The sequence below is a fragment of the Acipenser ruthenus genome, chromosome 18 (genome assembly GCF_902713425.1).
Source record: "Acipenser ruthenus chromosome 18, fAciRut3.2 maternal haplotype, whole genome shotgun sequence".
In the NCBI taxonomy this organism is placed as follows: domain Eukaryota; kingdom Metazoa; phylum Chordata; class Actinopteri; order Acipenseriformes; family Acipenseridae; genus Acipenser; species Acipenser ruthenus.
In genome coordinates this window covers 12,535,294-12,563,156 of record NC_081206.1, presented here as the reverse complement: position 1 = coordinate 12,563,156, position 27,863 = coordinate 12,535,294, and the positions used below count along the sequence as shown (strand labels likewise).

At 43.1% G+C, this 27,863-nt stretch overlaps 1 protein-coding gene across 1 annotated transcript; it reads left to right on the top strand.

The window, feature by feature from the left end:
• The first annotated feature begins 521 nt into the window (after positions 1-521).
• manbal (mannosidase beta like) lies at positions 522-26,654 on the top strand. Its single transcript, XM_034041267.2, has 3 exons — positions 522-652; positions 14,026-14,259; positions 25,996-26,654. The coding sequence occupies exons 2-3, from the start codon at positions 14,110-14,112 to the stop codon at positions 26,101-26,103; spliced, it is 258 nt and encodes an 85-aa protein (XP_033897158.1). The 5' UTR covers positions 522-652; positions 14,026-14,109; the 3' UTR covers positions 26,104-26,654.
• The last annotated feature ends 1,209 nt before the right edge of the window (positions 26,655-27,863 follow it).

The window sequence follows — 27,863 nt, the reverse complement described above, 5'->3', positions numbered from 1 at the left end:
AATCTCCATCTCTTTCAAATCATTCAACAGGTTTCATTAGGCCAATTGTTAGTTTAATTGAGTGTTCAATAAAGAACTTCAGTTGGAAAAAAGTAACAGCAGACACAAGGGGATCCCCAGGACCAGGATTGGGAACCACTGATCTAAGGCATATTAGGATGTCTCAGAGAACTTTTGAATCCTCAGCAACCCACTGACCTGCCCAGTGGTGGTGACTACCTATGCTGTCTGAAGTGAACCTACCTACTGTACCAGTTAAGCAATGTGTGCTGGAAAGCCTTGTCAGAACATGGGTGAAGTAAGAGCACAGTGATGGTCTTACTTGACAATTTCCCGTCTTTTTTGACTGTCAGCTCTTACTGTCACTTAAAACGTAGTCTGTCAGCACTGAAACACTACGTTTAAAAAAACCAAACTGTACCACTGAACCTCGTCTTGAATATTGGAACGTGGTTGATGTTTGTGGTTGATGGCACCAAAGAGTCCGACTTCTGTTTAAAGATGAAGACCTCCAGGCTCCGTCCTTACAGCAGGTGGCAGCACTGGTAATTGACGGCACAGAACTTCTCTTTGTCTTTGTGGTTGTAACGGATGCTTAGGATATGATAAGTTCCGGTTGTATCAACCCTGCAAACACGGAGAGTGAAAACTGGTAAGTCCACAGATAACATTTTAAAACTGTGGCATGCTTTGTTTTATTATGTGCTGTTTTTGCCGTCCTCTTCGTATGTAGTTTAGGCCTGTGATTGTAGTGGAGCGTGAGTAATAGAGGGTCGTTCGCCGGTGCCCAAAATCTAAATCCAAATCTGAAAACAAGCAGGTTTAGTGTGGGGAACTATATATATATATATATATATATATATATATATATATATATAATGTGAGAATTCGTATCCGAATGGTAACATCAAAAATAGAATAGCAGTCATTCATACACGCCAAGCCGAGTCGCTCGCAATTCAGCGCTTTGTGGAATTGCTGTCATTTGAAAGCGTTAACACATTGGTCCAGATTTATTAAAACGTGTTCATTTATGATACAGTATTGACACTAGAACAACCAAAAACAGCGTTCGGACCCTAATGGCTGGTTTCACAGACCCTGATTAGTACTAGTCCTGGGTTACCCAATGTTAATTTAGGTAAAGTAATCCAATATTAGTGCTAATCTGGGTCTGTGAAACCAGCCGTTATTGATTGTCCAGATTAGTCCGGCATCAAATAGCAAATGGGGTAAAGCCATACCATTTGCCAGTCCACGTATGTGTTGAGAGGAATGTCAATTTATGTTTGTGTTTAATAGTAGCAGATTAAGAAACGATCCAATCCAATTGTTCTAATTCTGGGTAAATAATAGTGCAATTGGTTACAAATAAAATACAGACGTTTCTCATTTTTGTTTGTTAAATCTTGAAAACATCACAATACAGGGAAACCTCTATTAATACCAGTCAAAGAACTAACAGAATGTGCCCTTCATAGGGTGTGTGCTTCATTACCAGTAGACATGGCATTTCTTCTTTAATCAACACTTTTTTGAACAATTTAGCCCATTTTCTTAATCCAGTTTAAGGTTTCCCTTTGTGCAACTGCTCTCATTTACCTTTTTGGGCTGTATTACAGGGTTAGAAATTAACAAAATTGTTGTGCTGCAGGGCATCAAGTTCAGGTCATGAAGGGCAAGGCAATGTTGCCTTCGTTGAGTATGAAGATTCAGGGGCACCAAGGCAGTTCCAGGGGGCAAAAATGCAAAATATAAATCCAACCCAAGGGCACCAAGGCGATTTAAATACTCTGTGACAGGGTGGCTGAGTTGTGACGTCAGGCCAGAAGTAGGAACCAAAACACTGACACCAGTACTGCAGATTCAAAACAAAAGACGCGGCGTTGCCGTTTATTTAAATACAAAAATAAATAAACGGTTTTAACAAAAAGACTTGCTACCAGAGCGAAAATAGAAGTTTAAACAAAACAAAATCACGAACACAAAATAATACAGGTTAGGCTAGGCAGTCGCTGTCACTGTTCCTGTATACTTTAATTTTAAATAAGTTTTGTTTCTCTCACGCTCCTCTCGCTCTCTCCGCTCTGGCTCCTAACACACCCCATCCTGAGTGCAGAGAGCTGCAGGCTTTTATATTGTGGTGAGGGGTTTAACTGGTTAATAATTATTCTATTACCCCTCGGGCCACAATCTGCACGAGTTTATTAAATTATTCCTGGCAGAGGATGAGCACCATATCCCCACTGCCAGAACACGTTCTAAATAAAACAAAACAATAACAAAACATACAGCGCTTCGCCGACATGTAAATACAAATACAAAATAACACAGGGGCGGAGGGGGAAACCCCGTTCTAAAAATAAATAAACACACATACAGGGCTCCTCGCCCTGTTACATAACCCCCCCCCCCCTGCTTGGCACACATGGCCCAACGGCCACCTCCCCCCTTAGTCCCAGTCCCGGCTAACAGTCCAGGAACGGGCAGCAATGGGCCAAGGGTGGCGGTCATGGTGGGATATCTTCCTCTCACCCAAACAGCTGTAGTGTCCTGGTGGACCGCGCACAGGCCGGCTCCTCCGGCCAAGGAAATTTTGGGGGTTGTCTCCAGACCTCCCCCACTTCTTCATGGCCGGCAGCTCCCCTCCGTGGGGCTACGACCGCAGTTTCTCCTGCTGCATGGCAAGACTGGCAGTGACCCCAGGCGAAGCAGGACCTTCGGGAGGCGACGGCAGTAGCGTCGCCCTGTTATATACTCATTCATAAAACAACAAAAAATGAATACAGAGAGCCTATTATGTTGATGAAATTTGAAGTCAAACAAACACAAGTCAATGTTTTCTGAGTGATTGACACACTAATTGTTACAAAAATAAAATATAGGTCACTTTTCCATTGCAAAAATAAAATTGGTATAAAAATATCCAATTTAAAAACAACCAACTTTCATAATGAAAAAATACAAAGGGTAATTTGGCACAAAAAATAAATATTCAGGATATCTCAGTTAACAAGAGGTAAATATAGCGCTTGTCTGGGTCCTGTAATTAAAGCATTTTTAAAACCCTCCATGTTGTGAACAGGACGGCTTGCAGTGGTGACGTCAGACCAGAAACACAGACTCAAAACAATGAATTGTGGGTGAAACAAGCGCAACGGCGCTCAGCCTGTTTATTAAATAACAAAACAAACAAAAGATGTATACAAAACAAACACCACAAAACAAAAAAGCGTGCCGGTTTTTTTTCTCCACTCTCGAACACCCTTCCTTAAGCGCAGACAGCTGCAGGCCTTTATATTCTGGCCGAGGGGTTAACTAGCTGTTAACTAATTATCTTATTACCCCTCAGTCTGCAGGAGTTTAATAAGGATGCGTGACTGTCAGCTAGTTAAATAATCAGTAGCTGATCAGTCACGCATCCTCACAAGGTTTTTAAAATATATACACAAAATAACAAATAATATTGGCTTTCGTCGTCATATAAACATATAAATCATAATATAAATAAATAATAAACAATGGCTGGGACACTCCGCCACACATGTGTTTTCATAACTTAGTGTAAGCAAGTTCAACTGGATTTCATATAGCATGTTGTCCGCTGGTGAAGCGAACGAATCAGTGCATTTTTAAATGCTAAAAGTAGTATTCTTTTAGAAATTTAGATTTTCATGGAGAATTGGATATTATTATTACATGGCATTGGTTCTAATTCGTGGAAATCGTGAAATCCATGCTCACCATGAAAATATACAGCCTTAGTGATACAACAACACAAATAAGATGTCAGTGAAGGGAAAGTTAAACAAAACTGGCTGAAGATTTACCCATGGCTGGAGTTTAGTAACAATATTAGTTTTTTGGTCTGCAGTGTGTCTGCGCAACTGTAATTTGTTAACCACTGTGACCTTTACAAAAAATGGGGGTTTGAAAAAAAACAAACCTCGAAATAGAAGCTTCGGCAGGCAATGGAGAGTGTGCTGCACCACAATGATGAACAGCTGGATAAACATAATGGAGAGTGCTCTACACCACAGTGATGAACAGCTTTTCGTCATAATGTTAGATGTTTACATTAATTTTTATTTATTTATTTATTGCATTTATATAGTGCTTTTTATACAAAAGTATTGCAAAGCACTGTACAGTACATAGCAGAAAAAAAGAACAAACCACAATACATTTGTATAGCATGGCACACATACAGCTGCCACAGTCACACCATTTAAATAACAGTATGCACATGATACAAAAGCAGCAATTTTAAAGTTGCATTTAAACCCACTAAGATAATTAAGCCATTTTATTAAAGTGGGTTTTTAGTCTTGACTTGCAAACTGTAACGGTCCCAGCTTCCCTGACAAACAAAGGCAGAGCGTTCCATAATTTAGGAGCTCTACAAGAAAAAGCCTTGCCTCCCGTGCTGCTTTTGTTGACGTGAGAAATAACCAGCAGCCCGCAGCCTGTGATCTCAGAATGTGGTTTGGAAGATACAGGGTCAGTAACTCCTGCAAATAATTAGGTGCTAATCCATTCAGGACCTTGTAAGTTAACAATCTTAAAATCAATTCTATACTGCACAGGAAGTCAGTGTAAAGAGGCCAGAACGGGTAATATGTTCCTTTTTCCTGGTTTTCAAACTCTTAATTTCTAGTTTAAGTTTGGATGAGAGACTGCAAGGGTCGAGCTCATGTAATCCCACATTTGCTTTTTAGTTGGTTCTGTGAGCCCACTAGCATAACCTCTGTTTTATCTGAATTCAACATTAGAAACTTCTGTGACATTCAATGCTTGATGTCTATAAGGCAAGTAGCGAATAATACTCAGACAGAAGAAATTCCTGGCTTTAGGGACAAATATAGCTGGGATCATCAGCATAGCAATGGAAGACTTTATATAGTTCCACAGTTCTTGAAATTTACAGTTGAAAAGTATTTACAGTTTTGTTCTGCTGCATTGGTGGACACTCGATACAGGGAAAAAAAAAGGTGTGCTGTTTTAAAACATACACATTCTAAGCCCTTTCATGAAAGCGCACTTTTCTAGTTAAAAAGCAGAACATCGTAAGGTAGTGAGAATGCATTACACAAAAATAAATGAAAACAGAAATCGATCTACTTCTCAAGATTGTGTTTTGTTCAGTATTATGTTATCATAACGCAGGGAGCTTTTACTTGAACCATTGCATACATGGTTTTTGTTTTGTGTGTTTATTATTATTATTATTATTATTATTATTATTATTATTATTATTATTATTAAATCCTAGAACGCTTCACTGCTGTTTTAGACAGCTCTTCTTCCTTTTTAAACGTTTTGGAGTTGGCACGGGGCTCACAGACAGAAAGATCACAGTGACACTGCCAGTGAACACTTGTGATTGAACATTTCTGGAAGCGCAGTCATATTGAGCTCACTGTAACAGCATCCCTCACACTGTTTGCATGTCATTAACAAATTATACAGTACGTCTTTCTGGTGGCTTAGTGCTGGGAGGTGCACAGTAAAAAGAATGGCAACAATAATACATTGTGATAATTTGTCATTTTCTCCCCGGATGAGATTAGACATAATTAAATTGAATTGTGACAGAACGGGCCAGCTGACACAAGCAAGTTTGTGAATGGGTTGTAGGTCAGATGTGCTGGTGCTGAGCAGGTTTGTGAACGGGTTGTAGGTCAGATGTGCTGGTGCTGAGCAGGTTTATGAACGGCTTGTAGGTCAGATGTGCTGGTGCTGAGCAGGTTTGTGAATGGGTTGTAGGTCAGATGTGCTGGTGCTGAGCAGGTTTGTGAATGGGTTGTAGGTCAGATGTGCTGGTGCTGAGCAGGTTTGTGAATGGGTTGTAGGTCAGATGTGCTGGTGCTGAGCAGGTTTGTGAACGGGTTGTAGGTCAGATGTGCTGGTGCTGAGCAGGTTTGTGAACGGGTTGTAGGTCAGATGTGCTGGTGCTGAGCAGGTTTGTGAACGGGTTGTAGGTCAGATGTGCTGAGCAGGTTTGTGAACGGGTTGTAGGTCAGATGTGCTGAGCAGGTTTGTGAATGGGTTGTAGGTCAGATGTGCTGGTGCTGAGCAGGTGTGTGAGTGTGTGTCTCATTCACTTCAAGTCATACAAAGAGCATTTCATGGAGCGATAAAGTGGAGAGAAGCGATCAAAAAAAGGTGCCAAGTTAGAAGCAAGAATTGTGTGAATCTTGGGCCCCAGCACCTTTCCAATTGTGCCTATTTGCTTGATGCTTGACAAGATTGGCCTAATTGCTTCTCCTAACTTGGACTTTTGTGTTTGATAACTCCCAATAGTACTCAAAGAAATGAAAGAAGTTATTTACAAACCGCTAACCAAGATCATGCAACAGTCTCTTGACACAGGGATTGTACCGACAGACTGGAAAATAGCAAATGTAATACCAATCCACAAAAAGGGAGACAAAACCGAACCAGGTAACTACAGACCAATAAGCCTGACTTCTATTATATGTAAACTTATGGAAACTATAATAAGATCCAAAATGGAAAATTACCTATATGGTAACAATATCCTGGGAGACAGCCAGCATGGTTTTAGGAAAGGGAGATCATGTCTAACTAACCTACTTGACTTTTTTGAGGGTGCAACATTGAAAATGGATAACTGCAAAGCATACGACATGGTCTATTTAGATTTCCAGAAAGCTTTTTGACAAAGTCCCGCATAAAAGATTAATTCTCAAACTGAACGCAGTAGGGGTTCAAGGAAATGCATGCACATGGATTAGGGAGTGGTTAACATGTAGAAAACAGAAAGTACTGATTAGAGGAGAAACCTCGAAATGGAGTGAGGTAACGAGTGGTGTACCACAGGGATCAGTATTAGGTTCTCTGCTATTCCTAATCTACATTAATGATTTAGACTCTGATATAGTAAGCAAACTCGTTAAATTTGCAGACGACACAAAAATAGGAGGAGTGGCAGACACTGTTGAAGCAGCAAAGGTCATTCAAAATGATCTAGACAGCATTCAGAACTGGGCAGACACATGGCAAATGAAAGATTTAATAGAGAAAAGTGTAAAGTATTGCATGCGGGCAATAAAAATGTGCATTATAAATATCATATGGGAGATAGTGAAATTGAAGAAGGGAACTATGAAAAAGACTCAGAAATGTCTTCATCTAGACAATGTGGGGAAGCTATAAAAAAGGCTAACAAGATGCTCAGATATATTGTGAGAAGTGTTGAATTTAAATCAAGGGAAGTAATGTTAAAACTCTACAATGCATTAGTAAGACCTCATCTAGAATATTGTGATCAGTTCTGGTCACCTCGTTACAAAAAGGATATTGCTGCTCTAGAAAGAGTGCAAAGAAGAGCAACCAGAATTATCCCGGGTTTAAAAGGCATGTCGTATGCAGACAGGCTAAAAGAATTGAATCTATTCAGTCTTGAACAAAGAAGATTACGCGGCGATCTGATTCAAACATTCAAAATCCTAAAAGGTATAGACAATGTCGACCCAGGGGACTTCTTTGACCTGAAAAAAGAAAAAAGGACCAGGGGTCATAAACGGAGATTAGATAAAGGGGCATTCAGAACAGAAAATAGGAGGTACATTTTTACACAGAGAATTGTGAGGGTCTGGAACCAACTCCCCAGTAATGTTGTTGAAGCTGACACCCTGGGATCCTTCAAGAAGCTGCTTGATGAGATTCTGGGATCAATAAGCTACTAACAACCAAACGAGCAAGATGGGCTCGTTTGTAAACTTTCTTACGTTTTTGTGATATCACCCCTTTTATCGGCTGTTGCATTTTTCTAACTTGTTTTTTTACATTGACAATGTTTTGTTATAGATTTATTTTACATGAAACTTGTACTTTTTATATAGGTATATAAATGTCAATTGCTGTGGATAAACGCATCAGCCGAATCAATTAATATGACATGTAGTTTTGTAGCTTGCTTTTTATTAATTTATTTATACATTTATAATATATACAGTGCCTTGCGAAAGTATTCGGCCCCCTTGAACTTTGCGACCTTTTGCCACATTTCAGGCTTCAAACATAAAGATATGAAACTGTAATTTTTTGTGAAGAATCAACAACAAGTGGGACACAATCATGAAGTGGAACGAAATTTATTGGATATTTCAAACTTTTTTAACAAATAAAAAACTGAAAAATTGGGCGTGCAAAATTATTCAGCCCCTTTACTTTCAGTGCAGCAAACTCTCTCCAGAGGTTCAGTGAGGATCTCTGAATGATCCAATGTTGACCTAAATGACTAATGATGATAAATAGAATCCACCTGTGTGTAATCAAGTCTCCGTATAAATGCACCTGCACTGTGATAGTCTCAGAGGTCCGTTTAAAGCGCAGAGAGCATCATGAAGAACAAGGAACACACCAGGCAGGTCCGAGATACTGTTGTGAAGAAGTTTAAAGCCGGATTTGGATACAAAAAGATTTCCCAAGCTTTAAACATCCCAAGGAGCACTGTGCAAGCGATAATATTGAAATGGAAGGAGTATCAGACCACTGCAAATCTACCAAGACCTGGCCGTCCCTCTAAACTTTCAGCTCATACAAGGAGAAGACTGATCAGAGATGCAGCCAAGAGGCCCATGATCACTCTGGATGAACTGCAGAGATCTACAGCTGAGGTGGGAGACTCTGTCCATAGGACAACAATCAGTCGTATACTGCACAAATCTGGCCTTTATGGAAGAGTGGCAAGAAGAAAGCCATTTCTTAAAGATATCCATAAAAAGTGTCGTTTACAGTTTGCCACAAGCCACCTGGGAGACACACCAAACATGTGGAAGAAGGTGCTCTGGTCAGATGAAACCAAAATCGAACTTTTTGGCAACAATGCAAAACGTTATGTTTGGCGTAAAAGCAACACAGCTCATCACCCTGAACACACCATCCCCACTGTCAAACATGGTGGTGGCAGCATCATGGTTTGGGCCTGCTTTTCTTCAGCAGGGACAGGGAAGATGGTTAAAATTGATGGGAAGATGGATGGAGCCAAATACAGGACCATTCTGGAAGAAAACCTGATGGAGTCTGCAAAAGACCTGAGACTGGGACGGAGATTTGTCTTCCAACAAGACAATGATCCAAAACATAAAGCAAAATCTACAATGGAATGGTTCACAAATAAACATATCCAGGTGTTAGAATGGCCAAGTCCAGACCTGAATCCAATCGAGAATCTGTGGAAAGAACTGAAAACTGCTGTTCACAAATGCTCTCCATCCAACCTCACTGAGCTCGAGCTGTTTTGCAAGGAGGAATGGGCAAAAATTTCAGTCTCTCGATGTGCAAAACTACAAAGTATTAACTTAAGGGGGCTGAATAATTTTGCACGCCCAATTTTTCAGTTTTTTATTTGTTAAAAAAGTTTGAAATATCCAATAAATTTCGTTCCACTTCATGATTGTGTCCCACTTGTTGTTGATTCTTCACAAAAAATTACAGTTTCATATCTTTATGTTTGAAGCCTGAAATGTGGCAAAAGGTCGCAAAGTTCAAGGGGGCTGAATACTTTCGCAAGGCACTGTACATGTATTCATTTCTACATTTATTTATTAAAAAAATAATTTTCTAAATGTATTTATTCCTCTATGCATTTGTTTAAATCATTTATTTATTTCTACCAAATAAATTATTCCTTTATTTTAATTAAACGAGGAACTACAATTTATCAGAGATCAGAAATTTAGACAAGTAAGTTACATGCCACTCTTGTGTACAATTCCATTCTATGGTATCTACCAAACAAACAGGAAACTAGAAATTTTCAAACAGGAAATTGAAAATTTTTAGAATTGAGCAGAACCTTCAGGTTTTAAGCGAAAGCTGTTCAGGCTTGGATATAAGCTTAAAAAATAAACGCATTTCAACAACTGCGCAGTGGCACAGCGGGCTAAGGTTGTGTGCTCTTCAAGAACGTCATGTTGCAAGTTCAAACCATGGTATTTTTTTTTTTTTCTTCCTGTGATATGTGCTGTTTTAAAACATAAATAAATTGTTTAATATAGATGCTGTGGATATCAAACTGCTTGCATACCCTGGTTTATTTTGATGTTGACCAACCTGTGGAATAACATGATTGGTAGATGTCCAGTTATCTAGCTTTTCTGTTTGAAAAGTCGCTACACACCCTTAAAAAGTAGACGGAAGAGGAGGAAGAAGGAGGAGAATAACAATTTTACCTTAGTTTATCTCATTGTGTATAAGAGGTATGTGTTTTTTTTCACATTTGATGTAAGAAAGTTTCAGACTTTTCATACTGGTACAGATGGTAATTCTAAGTGATTTAGTTTTGCCGCTGCAACATGGTAAAAACAGCTAAACTCTTTGAGCTGTATAGAGAACAAACAAGTTTCAAACAAGTTTTTCTAACTTGTACAAGGAACTACTTTTCCTCTCAATCATGCTGTGATACAGAACAAACACTACTTTAAAGCTGGGCTTCACTGTATACTGTATCATGCTGTGATACAGATCAAACACTACTTGTTGAAGAGTTGGTGAAAAGCGGTGACATTATTTTCCTATGGATTCTAAATACATTTAAAAAAAATAATAAAATAAATGAACAAAGGAAGTGGGCCCATGGGTATTGTGCTTTGAAGGTGTGCTGCTCTAGATGTAACATTAAACACTGTTTGTGTGGATGCACTGCCTGTGTAGACCTGCCTTGCAGCAGCATCTCCAATGCTTTTCAGGCTCTCTATACTCTAGCGTTGATGTTTAAGCATGGCCAGCATACCACCAGTTTACCTTACCTTCCCCCTTCATTTGTTTTTTATACATTCCTCTCGTGAGGAACTTTCTACACACCCAGTTTCTCTTCGTGAGGCACTTCCTACACACTCAGTTTCCCTTCCCTTCCCTCTTCATTTGTTTTTTTTACACATTTCTCGAGTCACTTTCTACAGTTGTGGTGTTTGTATGTTATGCAAAAATAAGACTTTTAAATATGCATAAAATAAGTCAATAAGTGGCTTTAAACCGCTTTGCTCTTTATTTTCCAATGAAACTGTTGTCAACACTCACTTATACATTTAATGACCAATCAATCTAATTAAAACATATTTATCAAATATTAACATTCCTGTATAAATGGCAATTTTTTAACACAAAGATTAATCTAAACTATTGTAACAAGGAATTTCAAGACTAGTATTCCATTGACGCAGTAGGAGAAATATCAGGTTGGAAAATACAGCTTTAATAGTTTATTAAAAGCAAAGACAACATATTTTCAGTCAATATAGTCAACAGAATGTTTCCATAGCTACCCTGTACTACCTAGGTGGCAGTAGCAGGTTTAAATATAACCACAATTGTTTTTACATGCCTCTCTGGATTTTTCCGAACTTCTTTGTTTGCATCCTCGTCTTTTCTCTCGCACTTACTTTGTGTTGCTGCTCCATTGGCTCAGGTACCTGAGTGACCTGTCTGCTGAGGCATGCAGACCGGCATCAAGGACAGACTGTTGCAGATCAAGGAACGCAGATTCTAGCAGAACGTAGCCATTCTCTCACCTCTTATACCCCTTTCACACAGACGAGTTCTCACTGCTCAGAACCGGCACTGATGTAGCATTTTGGTCTGTGTGAATTGCCTATACCCTCACAGAGCTGTCAGATTTTATGCTCGTGAGGTGGTTCAGAGACAGCACTGAACCATCTTAACTGTGTAAAATGCTATACCGGTACTGAAGCGCTATAGTGGGCGTGGATTGAAAGTCAACATCCCATGTGACTGTATACCAGACGCAGTTGTTCAGCCAGATACTCAAATGTTTCTCTTCCCATGCGGAAATGTTTTTTCCACTCACTATCTGAAAATCTTGGGAGCGTTTGGCTCCAAAATACATCACCGTGTTGGCGTTCCATTACCCAAGTGGAGCGTCACATGAGCATCCTTATATAGCAAATACCAGCATCCACTGTAATTTCACTCTCTGCTTTTGCCTGTAGAGCTGGACTCTTTCTTTTAAATATATTATATTGCCTTCTTTGCAATAAAAACACACGACCTACATTGTGCCTGAAGCTCCTGCAATTTGACACTTAACAGGTTGTTACATTGTATAATATAACTGAGAATGAAAAGCAAACAAAATGCAGCCAAATTTACTTCTTCAACAGACGACGGTGCCATTTTGTTTTGTGATTGTTTGGTTTGGTTTCCATTGCCATGAAAAAGTTTTGTTGACTGACAGGTTTGAAGGTTGTACTCACATGAACCCTTTGCCTGTGTGAAAGGGTTATGATGGTATTGTACTGGCATAGATTGCGCAGTTTGGTGCTGTGTGAATGGGTATTTTAAAAGGAAACTGCATGTGCTCTGAGACTGCTCCGTTTGTGTGAAAGGGGTAATGGAGCTGAAACATCGCTCTTGCAGATCTCTGCTAGTAAGTCTGTTGATCATTTTCTTTATTGTTTGGTGAGTAAATGGCTGACACAGAAAAACACAGAGAAGTCTATAAAATGCTGTTTCTTTTGCTTTCTGGATTTGTATTTTCACTCTGGTAAAGCCCATTTATTTACCACTCATTTAGACTATTTATCATGGTACAAAATGTACACAAGTCCTAGGAAAATGACGAATCACCAACACCATCTAGTGCACAGCTGTGTATTACAAAAAGGAAGCTTGACCCAAAGTGCCGACACCTCTTACTTTGGCTGATCTGTGTTCCTGATGAGAGATATTGTGGGTTCATAAATAGAGGCTGTACGTCTTTAAGAAGAAAGTCGTGATGGGATATCAGCTGACATACAAATGCTTAAGTGCAGGATTATTACACTCCGGTTTCATGCAACAGTTATGATGGTGACCAAATTGTGCAAATACTGTTTTGTAAAAAAAAAAAAAAAAAAAAAAAGGTTAAAATGAAGTCTCGCATTAAAAAAATGTAGAACAGTGAAAAACAAAAATAGACGTGCATTAACAAAATGCCCTGAAAACTTAACATAAAGAAAACAATTTAAATGAAGCAATAAGCTCAATAATTAAGCTAAAAGGGAAGTGCAAAGGTTACAGTTTTTTTTTTTTGGTGAACTCCAATAAACCTATGTTATTTTTTCCCCAATCAAATCGTAGAGTGCCTAAATAACCACAGTGATTTACCAGAATAAACAGTAATGAAAAAGAAAATATAGAACATTAACAGCAACCAGATATAGTCGATGAAAGACAACACATTATTCAAATTCTTTGCCTTATTATATATTTAAGGTAAGGCAAGCTTATTTTTCAGTTAAAAGTGCTCCTGGCTATAATGGTCTGCTGCCCGGCTGTACAGAATTCCTGGGGAGAACCCTGGAAGTTTAGTGCTGTAGCTGTACCTGGTAATTTCAAAAAATGGGAAAAAAATCTTGTCTTTTACATAACATGCTTTTAAAATTGATTCATAGCATTTAATTCATAAGAATCTTGAAAAATGAATTGTTGATTGCTACGCTAAGTTTATGGGATGGTAACGTGTGTGTGTGTTTGTTTTCTTTTTTTAAATGGTGTTTTTATTTTATGTGAACCCAGTATCCCCTGTAGTGGGTTAAGATTAACTATGAAGGAGATACTAGACACTTAGAAGAAAGGTGTACCAGTACACACATCATCAATGCGATACAATCGTGATGCAATTAAAGAGTATTTGTGCTCTAAGCTGCCTCTTCTTATGTTTGGTAAACAAATGTCAGTGCATGACAAAGAGTAGACAGGCCTATATGTGAAAGTGTATTTATTTAAAGGGTATTTAGTGTGACAGTGAAACTGGTTAACCGATCAAATAGTTTAAACCGATTTCTTATTAAACGATATTTACATTCCTAATTTAAATCTATATCTCCATAAAATCCGAAGTTATTAATGACGTTGACACTGTGAATGTTCTTGCACGGTACAGACCACCACAGGTAGAAAGAAGCTACCAAACAGCAGATTGATGGTGGTTCTAGCACAAAAAGTTGGCCAGCTTGATGCGTGATTGCTTGTTTGTGGTTGTGTTTGTATGTGCAGGAGGAGCAGTGTCTGGAGTACAGCAGCACGGTGTCAGCCACAGGCAGCAGATAGACAAGGGCTTTGTACAGAGCAGGGAGCAGAATGGCTGGAGTGCTGGATCTGTCTGCCCCTGAGATTCCTGAGCCCACTTTCCTGGAGAGTGTCCTGCGCTACGGCCTCTTCCTGGGTGCCCTCTTCCAGATTATTTGCATCCTGGCTGTGATCATCCCTTCATCCAAGCTGCAGGAGTCGGTAAGCACTTTCTATTTGGGTCATTCCATACCAACTCAACCAGTGCCGTTGCCCAACCGTCTCAGATTTTGTTAGTAAAATTAATCTGGAGGATTCGGGCCCGCGGAGTTCAGAAATACTAATTTATTTTGTTTTAATTTTCCCCTTTTGAGCGGTGACCTGGCAAAGCTCAACCTAAAGTGAAAAAGTGACCTAACCAAGAGCACCTAACTCACTTTTGGCAAGTTGCCAGATGAGGGGTAAGTGACGAGTGTTATTCGAACTTCAGCCCAACCCTTTACCCTGTAGGGGATGCAGGTCCTAAGTGTTTGTATTGCTGTAAGAACCTTAGGGACCACTCTTCCAAATTTTGTGAAACACTTTTGGTTTCAAGGCCCCCCACTGGTCATTAACATCCTCTGAAATTTGAATTTTTGGTATTTCTACCAAGTTTAAGCCAAAACTCACGTGGGGGGGGGCTCCAAAAAATATTCCAAAGATATTTTTGGATAGATGTTGATGATCTGCAAGAATCAAGCAAAACATTTTGGTACCTGTGACAAGGATGACCGAGGTTTGAGACTCAGAGACAGTTTTAAAGTTCAAAATAAAGCTTTTTAATAAACAAAAATACAAAATAAATAGGCACAAGGGCCAAACAAAAAGGTTTCAACAACACAAAACAAAACTTACAAAATAAAGCTTCCAGGCTGGGCGTTGCCTTCACTGGTTTCAATAACACAGCACAAACAAAAAACACTCTTCTTCTTCTCCTTCCAGAACTCTCTCCCAACTGGGAGGCTGAGGCCTCCTTTTATGCCATGTGGCTAAGTCCATAATTGGATAATTAATGAACAGATTGCTCCCACCTGACACAATCAATCTGGGCAGGGAGGAGAATTTAACTCCTTCCCTGCCAGTATTTCTAAGGGCAGAGCTCTGTTCTGCCACAGTACCCCAGGATTTTGTATTTTTGGCAGATTTTTGAAGTTGTGTTTGTCGTGCATTTGAGCATTGCTTATGACCCCTTTGGTGAGGCTGAAGTACCACATAGTTTTTCTTCAATGTTACATTGTCTGGGGTTAGATCTAGAGTAGAAAGTGAAAGGGTGTGCTTCCAGTGGCACTAGCTTGGAGCTGAGGGGTTATGAACTTGCGTGTTGAACTTAGTTCCCTTTCAAGTACGAAATGTATTTCATTACACAATGGGTTAACCTTATACCCGATTCAACTGAAAACTTCTACCAAAGCTGTATCTTACGCCTGCAATGTTGGCACGCCTGTCTCCGCCCCCCACAGGAGACAAAACTGCATGCAGGACGGCGCTCTGTGCGTTTTTCTATTCAGCCTTTTCACCTAGCCAGAGAGTGACCCAGCATTCGAGAGAGTGAAAATTCGCTATCTTCGACCAGAAGCAATCAGATAAGCTAGTCCTTTTTTTTTTTTTTTTTTTTTTTATATATTATTTCTGAAGCAAAAAATTGTTTAAATAATTTAATTGTGTTTTACTGTTAGTCTGTGTTGTTTTTTTTTTCGCGGCCTTCTGGCCAGCGGCAGCAGCGGGTTTGCCTGCTCCTGCACTCCACAGACACAGTAGTATTAACCCTTTGCGGTCCATTTATTAATCGCGCGTCAGGCACGCCAGGTCTAATTAATTTTCACACGCGCAGTTAATTTTATACGCGCTGTTTAAAAGTATTTTTTTTCACAGTCAAACGGGTTTAAATGGCCCTGCATATCAACAAAGCACACACTAGGCATCTCCAGCCCCTCCCCAGCCTTTTGTTTGCTATAGCGTTCAGCTGTGTAAGAAATAAATAATAATAATAATAATAGTCGTACATACCGATCGATCATCTCCAGATCACTCGTTTTATCACCAAACTCCTCAATAATGCGATCCAAGTCATTATTTTATTACTATAACATCTGAAAAAAGCTCTGCAAATGTCCATGATAGTCTCAGTGCGCTGACGCACTTAGCCAGCTTGTTTATTATGGACGCCCATTATCTGATACCTGATACCATGTATGACTATTCATGAAATACGCCTTTTTTTTTTTTCCCGACTTGTCTCGGCTCCTGTCGCTACCACTCGGCAATTGAATGGTTTTCTCGGCTTTTTCCGGAGAAAAAACGACTAAACACCCGTTTATTGCGTTGCTATAATGATGTCGGACCCAGTCCGACAAAGGACCTGTGAGGAATAATTGCAATGTCGGACCCAGTCCGACAATGGACCGCAAAGGGTTAATATTGTTTATTCTCTCTTCTCTCCGGCTGGAGTTTTTAGTCTTGTTTTTCACAAGCGTATTGTGTTTTTAAGCTGCGTGTGGAAGGGTGGTGGGTAATTCACTGACACAGGACACAGAGAGGTAATTCTGAAACACCGCACAGGTGCCCAGTTTTATTATGGGAGCTTAATTTCTTTTCAGCCCGCAGAGGGCGCTATTGTCTGTGGTCTGCCGTACCAGCTATGGTAGCGACAGAGCCACAACTATACCAGGGCGGTACAGGGTACAGAGTTTCAACAAAACTATAATCAAAAGGTGAAAGGAACAGGAAAAATAAAACACAGTAAACAAAACTACAAAATAAAAGGTGCTGCGCTCGGCAGCTTCACCCCAACCGTCGCTACTCGCACGGCCCGGGTCTCCGTCCTACACTAGCGGCTCCCTCAGACTGCTATACACTCTTCACCGGGGCTGCCCAAGAGTTTTCCCCGCTACCGCTAATTCTTTTCTTTATTTGTTTATTTATTTTTCTTGTGGGGATTTCCGTCCCTGCTGATTTTTCTCCAGCGCTTCCGCACACCTTTTACGTCTCGGAGGGCAGACCTGAGGGAACAGCAGAATATTAACTTATAGGGCCAGCAATTCCCCCAAGACCCGCCTCTCAGCCACTCAGAGAGAAGGAAAGTCCGCACACCCACTCTACCACCTCTCCGTGTCACTGCCATGACTGACAGGCGGATATTGACGAGCCGCTGCCCCCTCCCTGCAGCACTATGAACACATCAGAAGAGTCAGCACAGGTCTCCCCCTGTTACATATCCTCCCCCTTAGAATGGCACCACCGGTCCATTCGAAAATCCTACATCCCCATGCCTTCCCGAGAGAAAAAATCTGTGTTTTGATGCAGCTTTCCTGCTCGGTGGACAACCCTGAAGGCATAGGGCTGCAGGGCCAAGTACCACCGCGTGATTCTGGCGTTGTTATCCTTCATCCGGTGAAGCCATGCCAAGGGGGCATGATCTGTAACCAGGGTGAAGTGTCGCCCCAGGAGGTAGTACCGGAGTGACTAGACTGCCCATTTTACCGCGAGACACTCCTTCTCGATGGTACTATAGTTTTTCTCGCGGGGAAGGAGCTTCCTGCTGATGTACAGGACCGGGTGCTCGCTTCCCCGCACCTCCTGAGACAACACTGCCCCAAGACCTGTCTCTGACGCATCCGTCTGCAGGGTGAACCTCTTACCGAAATCCGGACTGCATAGCACTGGCTTACTACACAATCTCCGCTTCAAAGCGAGAAAGGCCCTCTGGCACGGCTCCGTCCACTGAACCGTATTTGGGGCAGCCTTCCTGGTGAGGTCTGTCAAGGGAGTAGCAAGCGTGGCGAAGCTCGGAATGAACTTCCTGTAATAGCCCGCTAGTCCCAAGAAAGAGCGCACCTGGGTTTTGGTTGTAGGGACCGGCCAGTCAGCCAAGGCTTTCACCTTAGCAATCAGCGGTCTGATCTGGCCACCCCCTACTCGATACCCCAAATACTCCGACTCACTCTTCCCAATGGCACATTTCTTTGGGTTAGCAGTGAGCCCAGCCTCCCGCAAGGATTGCAGCACCGCCGCTACCTTACACAGATGACTCGGCCAATCCTCACTGTGGATAACCACGTCATCTATGTAAGCAGCGGCGTACTGCTGATGGGGTCGCAAAATGCGATCCATCATCCGCTGGAAAGTGGCTGGTGCTCCGTGCAACCCAAAGGGCATGGTCCTAAATTGGTATAACCCGAAGGGAGTTGAAAACGCCGTCCTCTCTCTGGATTCCGGGGTCAGGGGTATCTGCCAGTACCCCTTCGTTAAATCCAGTGTCGTTATAAAATGAGCCGTGCCTAGACGCTCCAGCAACTCATCTACCCGGGGCATGGGATAAGCGTCAAACTTCGATTTTTCATTAACTCGCCTGAAGTCAATGCAAAATCGAGTTGAACCGTCCGGCTTCTCCACTAAAACAATTGGACTATTCCAGTCACTTTGGGACTCTTCTATTACCCCCAGTCTCAGCATTTCATCAATCTCCGTTTTTATTACATGTCTTTTACGTTCAGGTACACGGTATGGCCTCTGGCGAACTGGCGCCCCTGGCTCAACTTCAATGTGATGGTGGGCTACTCGAGTCTGCCCCGGGACGGGAGAAAACACATCAGGAAATTCCGTCACCAGCGCCCGAGCCTGACATTTCTGTGTTGGTGTCAGATTCTCTGCAATCTGTACTGACCCTGTTTTCGCCAACACAGAAAGATCAGGTCCCAGGTCGGTGACGTCATCTGCCTGCGCCACTACCAATGCCTCCGGTTGCAGCCAGGGCTTCAGGAGGTTAACATGATAAATGTGTTTCTCTCTCCGTCGCTCCGGCTGGCAGATCTCATAATCCACCGTCCCAATCCGGCGTGTAACCTCAAAAGGTCCTTGCCACTTAGCCAGAGGTTTTGACTCAGAACTGGGTAATAATAGAAGCACTTTATCCCCCGGCTGAAATGTGCGCAACCGGGCTCCTCTATTGTATTGGGTCTCCTGTCTGTGTTGTGCCTGCTGCAAATTATCCTGCGCCCATTTTCCAACAGACTCCAGACGTTTGCGCAGGTCCAACACATACCGGACTGTATTAGTCGAATTATCCTGCTGTTCCTCCCACATCTCTCTGACCAGATCGAGCACACCCCGGGGTCTTCGCCCATACAGCAGCTCGAATGGCGAAAAACCCGTGGAAGCCTGGGGTACCTCTCTGATCGCAAAGAGAAGGGGAGGAATCAGCTGGTCCCAGTAACGCACATCACTGCTAATAAATCTGCGCAACATGCTCTTAAGGGTCTTATTAAAGCGCTCCACAAGACCATCGGTCTGAGGATGAAACACCGAGGTCCTAATGGTCTTAATTCCCAAATGTTTACATGTTCCGCGGATTAGCCGGGACATAAAGTTGGTGCCTTGGTCGGTCAGTATCTCCCTGGGGATCCCCACCTGGGAGAAAACCTTCACGAGCTCGTTGGCAACAGACTTAGCGGACATAGATCGGAGGGGTATAGCCTCTGGATAGCGCGTCGCGTAATCCAAAATGACCAATAGGTGTGTGTATCCCGCCGCACTCCTTTCCAATGGCCCAACTATGTCCATCCCAATACGCTCAAACTGAGCTTCCACTAGGGGCAACGGCACCAGTGGTGCTCGTGGGACGGCTCTAGGGCTAGCTTTCTGACACTCCCCACACCGTTCACAAAACCGTCTGACGTCACCATCCAACCCCAGCCAATAGAACCGTGTCACAAGCCTCGCTTTAGTTTTGTCCCTTCCTAAATGACCAGACAGGGGAATAGTGTGAGCAAGCTGCAGCAAATCCTCCTTAAAGGGCTGAGGAATGAGCAACTGATGACGCACCTCCCCCGTCTGGGGTAATTTTTCAACACGGTACAGCAGGTCTCGATTAATTTCAAAGTGAGGGTACGTGGCGGCGCGTCTGGGCTCGACCACCCGACCATTAACCACCGCTGCTTGGTCAAAGAGCCTGCCCTGCACGTCGTCACGCCCTTGCTCGAGTCGGAAGTCACGGGAACAAGCTAAAAAATCAGCTCCCATGGCTTCCAGCTCTGGGTCGGGTCGGTCCTGAGCGGAGGCAGCCGAGCCAGACCCCTGTGCTGGCTCCGCAGCCTCCCCCCCCCGACTCTCCACCAACCGCCCCCACCTGAAACCTCTCGGACTCCTTCCATCGCCAGCCCTCATTCTTAGCGGCCCGACGTTACCGTTTAGTTTTTCGGGGTCTAAATCTATGGCAAAACCAATTCGGGTCACAGAAGGGGAAGATCTCTCCAATTACTTCCTCCTTCTTGGCCAATAGGGTGGGCGGGGCTGTCAGAGCAGCTAACCAATCCTTGAACTGCCCACAGTCCCGCCCCAGAACTACTGGTACTGGCAATCGAGGACATAATCCTACATGCACCTGCGTCCCCTGCTGGCCAATAGTTATATTCACACTTATCTTAGGATAGGAGCGTACATCCCCATGAATACATTTAATATGCACCTGTCCCAATAACCGTTTATGCCCCAGTGAGATTAGGCTATCCTGTATTAGGGACTGACCACACCCTGAATCCAGGAGCGCCTGGGTTTTTGTACCATCCATTGTCACAGGAATAACAAAACCCGTCTGCTGAAGTGACTGAGGTAATTGAACAGGCTTACCTGGTCGGCTGAGGTCACACTCCATCACGGGGCAATCCCGCGCGAGGTGTCCCACCTCCCGGCACGTCCAATACCGCAGTGGGCTAGTTTCTCGCCCTGAAGCCTCGGCAAGAGGTGGAAACACCGGAGCCATCAAAGGGGCTCGATGGTAAGGAAGCCATGCGAAACCCCGGTCCGACCCCGCAGCAGCCTGCGGGGAACCCCACGCTGCCCCGGTCCCCGGGCCGGGAGCTCTCACAGCCTCTCCAGGAAGCGCTCCACCACAATCACCTCCACCAGCCTGGCTTTCGTGGTCGCATCCGGCCTCAACCACCCCATGGCGTACTCATTCAGGCGATGGGCAATGGTTCTCGGGTGCTCCTCGGGCGAGAAGCGCTCCTCCCGAAACTTCCTCCGGTGTGGCCCCCACGCGATTCAGGATGGTGGCTTTTAGCGTGGGGTAGTCCATCATCTGGTCGGGAGACAGCGTCCTCGCTGCCGCTTGCGCCTCCCCCGTTAACTGGGGCAAGAGGTAACTGGCCCATTGGGCCTGATCCCACCCGGTAGAGGTCGCCAGGGCCTCGAACACCTCAAGGTAGGCTTCGGGTCGATCCTCTGCCGTCATCTTGGTGGGTCTCATCAACCGGGGGTCAGGTCCCGCCGGTCTAGCCGCCCCTTGCACGGCAGCCGTCAGGGTCTGGCGCAGGAGATTCATCATCTCCGCGAACTGGGTGGCATCCATGCTGGTGTGCACTGCTTACAGGGGGCAGTGCCAGTGAATCCCACTGCTGACACCACGTGTGGAAGGGTGGTGGGTAATTCACTGACACAGGACACAGAGAGGTAATTCTGAAACACCGCACAGGTGCCCAGTTTTATTATGGGAGCTTAATTTCTTTTCAGCCCGCAGAGGGCGCTATTGTCTGTGGTCTGCCGTACCAGCTATGGTAGCGACAGAGCCACAACTATACCAGGGCGGTACAGGGTACAGAGTTTCAACAAAACTATAATCAAAAGGCGAAAGGAACAGGAAAAATAAAACACAGTAAACAAAACTACAAAATAAAAGGTGCTGCGCTCGGCAGCTTCACCCCAACCGTCGCTACCCGCCCGGGTCTCCGTCCTACACTAGCGGCTCCCTCAGCCTGCTATACACTCTTCACCGGGGCTGCCCAAGAGTTTTCCCCGCTACCGCTAATTCTTTTCTTTATTTGTTTATTTATTTTTCTTGTGGGGATTTCCGTCCCTGCTGATTTTTCTCCAGCGCTTCCGCACACCTTTTACGTCTCGGAGGGCAGACCTGAGGGAACAGCAGAATATTAACTTATAGGGCCAGCAATTCCCCCAAGACCCGCCTCTCAGCCACTCAGAGAGAAGGAAAGTCCGCACACCCACTCTCCCACCTCTCCGTGTCACTGCCATGACTGACAGGCGGATATTGACGAGCTGCTGCCCCCTCCCTGCAGCACTATGAACACATCAGAAGAGTCAGCACAGGTCTCCCTCCTGTTACACTGCGTTTCAATGTTTTGTGGTTGAAGCTGCTCTATTTGTGTGCCTGTCTGTTTTATTCCAGGGGCTGTGCGCGCGGCTCACTGCTCAAGCAGTCGCAGCGGTCTGGGCTCAGACTCGCTTGCAAGCCAGCGCTCCTGGACGGGCACTGTGTTAGCTCTCTGGCTGCACAGACTGGCTTGCGGGCTGTAGCCCAACAGTTAGAGAGCTTTGCTTTTCTGCTCATGCCACAAAAGTGGGCAGCTTCGGCACCGCTTTGTGAAGGCTTTGCCTATACTACCCGTGCACCGTACCGGGCACCGTATTGCACCGTACACCGTGCGCATTACTATACAGTCTTGCTGCAACAATGCCTGTGTTATATTCTTGCACGACCTCCAGGAGGATAAGCACAATCAATGCCTGTGTTATATTCTTGCATGATCTGCAGGAGGATAAGCACAATCAATGCCTGTGTTCTATTCTTGCACGACCTGCAGGAGGATAAGCACAATCAATGCCTGTGTTATATTCTTGCACGACCTGCAGGAGGATAAGCACAATCAATGCCTGTGTTATATTCTTGCATGATCTGCAGGAGGATAAGCACAATCAATGCCTGTGTTATATTCTTGCACGACCTGCAGGAGGATAAGCACAATCAATGCCTGTGTTATATTCTTGCACGACCTGCAGGAGGATAAGCACAATCAATGCCTGTGTTATATTCTTGCACGACCTGCAGGAGGATAAGCACAATCAATGCGTGTGGTCTTGGGGCTGAGCATGCGCAACAGGCATTCCAGGATCACTCCTTTTGTCAGGCCTGTGCAGTGCTCACCAGGTGTTCGGTCGAGTACAGGCACAATCGCTTTGCAGAACAGGCTCCCTCAAACTCCTCTCACAGGGACATGTCCCTCTCACCGTGTTTCATTTTGAGCACTGGAATCAAAACAATTATTTGACATGCTGATTTTGTATATATATATATATATATATATATATATATATATAATGTACTTTTACACCGGACGCGCACAGAGAAATAGGAACAGCACCTTTTTGCGGCGAATTAAGAGCTTTATTTAACACTCACCATTCCAAGCAGGTTAACAGTAACATTTTACTATTACTACAAAAATAATATGAACTCACGCTTGTCAAGTGACCCTGCAGATTGGATTTGCCTCCATGATACATCGAGTCGCTTGCACAATTTGCATTCAACTTTTTTTTTTTTTTTTTTTGTCTGGGCATTTAACAAAAAAATCCCAACAGCAGAGGGGTTTCGAGACATTTTTTTCAATACAGCTTGCGCTATACAATGCTTTGCTGTCAAGATGGCAAATGAAGAAATTTAAGTTCTGCTGAGCTGGAGGGGGAGGGGCAGACGGGGTTCAGTTTTCAAAATTAAAATGATTAGTGTTAGCGTATATTTTGTATGTTTCAAACATATTCCACCATAGCACTTCTCTTACGATTTGGTAGTGGATTTTAATACAACAACTTCTGTTTAAGTAATATGCATTTTACATCAAAAGGTCGAATTTTGCATGTGAGTGACATTTAATGTGTGTAAAAAAGTGTGTGAATGCCGCCTGACGAACCTTCGAAGGTTCAGAACTACCTTCAAATTCCTGGCCAGCGAACAAACCTTCAAACACAGCCCTATTCTCTACGCTCGGCAGTTAGGCCTTCAGTTTGCCCCCCATTTTAACAAAGTTAGGCGCCTATGATTGAGACACAATTCTTGGACTATTGCTTCTGACATTTAAAACACTGAATTGTGCTACTTTTAGAATGAAATACTCACCTGACTCCGTGTTACTAAATAAGAAAGTTTACTGGTCCAGAGCTTATCTGTACGCAAAGTGAGTATAATTTATATTTTTTCAACATAATCCTGATTTTGTTTTGATATTTTTATTCACATATCATAGGTAAATCAACTAGGGAACATTTTAGGGAACATCGCAGTGTGTTGGTTCATGCTCCCTCTTGCTGGTGATTGAAATGAGAGTTGTGGGAACAGAAAACCAGCATTGTTGCAGAAGGGAGCATTATCTGGATACCCTGCGTTCCTTAGTTTTTTTTTTTTTTTTTCTTTTCTCCTGGCAAGCGCTCTTCAGTAAATGTTGAGAAATGTATTTCCCAGTTGATTTATGAGCCATGATGTGTGATTCAGCAACATGTTTAAAAATACAAAGCTGGGGTCCCTGAGTGGCTCACCTGGTAGAAGCGCAGCGGCACGGTGCGCAGGGCGAGTCGTACAGCGCAGGTCATGGGATCGGAGGACACCCACTGAACCTTTGAGTCTCCTGAGCCATGGGGGGGAATTGCAGGAGTCAGGCAATGAAAACAGTTTTTTTTTTTGTTGGTACAGTATCTCATCTAATTGGATACAAAAGTTTCACCTTCTATTCAAATCATGTGACAATGTGACCTTTCAACTGTGCCAGCCCCACCCACTCTCCATTGTATACGTTGTCCCATGATTTGAATGGAATGAGGAGAGCTGTTGAGTCCCAGCACTTCGGATTCTGCAGACAAGCGCAAAGGCAGACCCAGAACCACACCACACCATTACCTATATTACCTCATGCAACATTGAAAATGGATAACTGCAAAGCATACGACATGGTTTATTTAGATTTCCAGAAAGCTTTTGACAAAGTCCTGCATAAAAGATTAATTCTCAAACTGAACGCAGTAGGGATTCAAGGAAATGCATGCACATGGATTAGGGAGTGGTTAGCAGGTAGAAAACAGAAAGTACTGATTAGAGGAGAAACCTCAAAATGGAGTGAGGTAACCAGTGGTGTACCACAGGGATCAGTATTAGGTCCTCTGCTATTCCTAATCTACATTAATGATTTAGATTCTGGTATAGTAAGCAAACTTGTTAAATTTGCAGACAACACATTACAGTTAATAGAGAAAAGTGTAAAGTACTGCACGCAGGCAATAAAAATGTGCATTATAAATATCATATGGGAGATACTGAAATTGAAGAAGGAATCTATGAAAAAGACCTAGGAGTTTGACTCAGAAATGTCTTCAACTAGGCAAAGTGGGGAAGCTATAAAAAAAGGCCAACAAGATGCTTGGATATATTGTGAAAAGTGTTGAATTTAAATCAAGGGAAGTAATGTTAAAACTTTACAATGCATTAGTAAGACCTCACCTAGAATATTGTGTTCAGTTCGAGTCACCTCATTACAAAAAGGATATTGCTGCTCTAGAAAGAGTAGGTAAAGGGGCATTCAGAACAGAAAATAGGAGGCACTTTTTTACACAAAGAATTGTGAGGGTATGGAACCAACTCCCCAGTAATGTTGTTGAAGCTGACACCCTGTGATCCTTCAAGAAGCTGCTTGATGAGATTCTGGGATCAATAAGCTACTAACAACCAAACGAGCAAGATGGGCTGAATGGTCTCCATTCGTTTGTAAACTTTCTTATGTTCTTATATTCTTATACAATAGTGAAGAGCATTCAATGAAAAATACTTTTTAAATCTTTTATTATGCAACTACATGTTTTTCCATGCCTAAGACTATAGGGGATTTAAATACAGACCACACAGAAAAAATAATGTCGCTTTTGCAGCCTGCCAAAGGAAATCTTGCCTAGTGATCATGCATAATAGAAATCTGTTAACTTGCCTAGTGATCAATTCAATGCATGATAATACTGCTCAGGAAAACTAGGATCTCCTCTGAACTTCCATATACAAAGATGGGTAAACATGCTATTTGAAAAGGACAGTGTTTGTAAGTAACCCTATCATTTTGCTGACTGAACTGAACTCGCCCCTCCTTTCAGGATCCTGAACCCTTCGAACACCGCAGTGTGGATCAGACGAAGAAACCAAAGGGGCCCGTCCCCCAGCCGAGACAGAAACCAAAGAAAGAGAGCAAGAAAAAGAGATGAGGGGACCCTGGATACCTGTCAGGAGGGTTTACCGCCCTGATGAAGAGATTCAAAACTGTGTTCAAAAAGGGTTACTCCGTAGTATAAAAACCTGTTCATCCTGTATTTCTCTATTTTGCTTTTTTGCAGTTTTAAGTAAATATGCACAAAATGTGATTGATTGCTTTTTTAAATCCAGAACTTTTTTTAGCAGTGATTTATTGAACATAAGTTGCCAAGCTTTAACTGGCATGGCTGCTGCATCTCACATTGAAGGTCAGCTGAAAACAGAGACCGTGTTAGATTAGGCAGTGCTGTGTATACATTACCTTCCCACAGTGTTGGATTAGGCAGTGCTGTGTATACACTACCTTCCCACAAGTATTTGGACTCATGAATACATGAATGAGGGGGGTGGGTGGGCTCTTGTTGTGTTTTACACCCTTGCTTAATAAATATCTAAACATCCCTGAACATTTCACAGTCTCCTCTTCAAATGTATGCAAAACATTTGAAGTAATCCATTCTACAGGCAATATTTCTCATAAAATAAAACTTGGCCTAATATCTTATTTACTTCTGTCTGACACTCCTTGAAGAGACCTGTTTGAAGGGTAAAAGAGTATCCTCTGTTAAACATGACTCACATGACGGTGTGCAGCAGGTATCCTCTGTTAAACATGACCCACGTGACGGTACGCTGCAGGTATCCTCTGTTAAACATGACCCATGTGATGGTGCACAGCAGGTATCCTCTGTTAAACATGACCCACATGACGGTGCGCAGCAGGTATCCTCTGATAAACATGACCCACATGACGGTGCGCAGCAGGTATCCTCTGTTAAACATGACCCACGTGACGGTACGCAGCAGGTATCCTCTGTTAAACATGACCCACATGACGGTGTGCAGCAGGTATCCTCTGATAAACATGACCCATATGACGGTGCGCAGCAGGTATCCTCTGATAAACATGAACCACATGACGGTGCACAGCAGGTATCCTCTGATAAACATGAACCACATGACGGTGCGCAGCAGGTATCCTCTGTTAAACATGACCCACATGACGGTGCACAGCAGGTATCCTCTGTTAAACATGACCCACGTGACCGTGCACAGCAGGTATCCTCTGATAAACATGACCCACGTGACGGTGCGCAGCAGGTATTCTCTGTTAAACATGACCCACATGACGGTGCACAGCAGGTATCCTATGATAAACATGACCCACGTGATGATGCACAGCAAGTATTCTGTTAAACATGACCCACATGATGGTGTGCAGCAGGTATCCTCTGTTAAACATGACCCACGTGACGGTGCACAGCAGGTATGCTCTGTTAAACATGATCCACATGACCGTGCACAGCAGGTATCCTCTGATAAACATGACCCACGTGACCGTGCACAGCAGGTATCCTCTGTTAAACATGACCCACGTGACCGTGCGCAGCAGGTATCCTCTGATAAACATGACCCACGTGACGGTGCACAGCAAGTATCCTCTGTTAAACATGACCTACATGACGGTGTGCAGCAGGTATCCTCTGTTAAACATGACCCACATGACGGTGTGCAGCTGGAATAATTGGGGGTTGTCCGTTTCAGAGCAGTATGATAGGTAGTGCATCGTTTAAACATTAAAAAAAGAAAATGAACAGATAACAGCAAATGACATAAAGTGCATGGACACTTTATCAGAACTTGTCTACCCGATAGGAATTGGCATCGCTGTGAATTGAGGAAATCTCTGTAAGCTATGCTTTCAGTTAGTGTT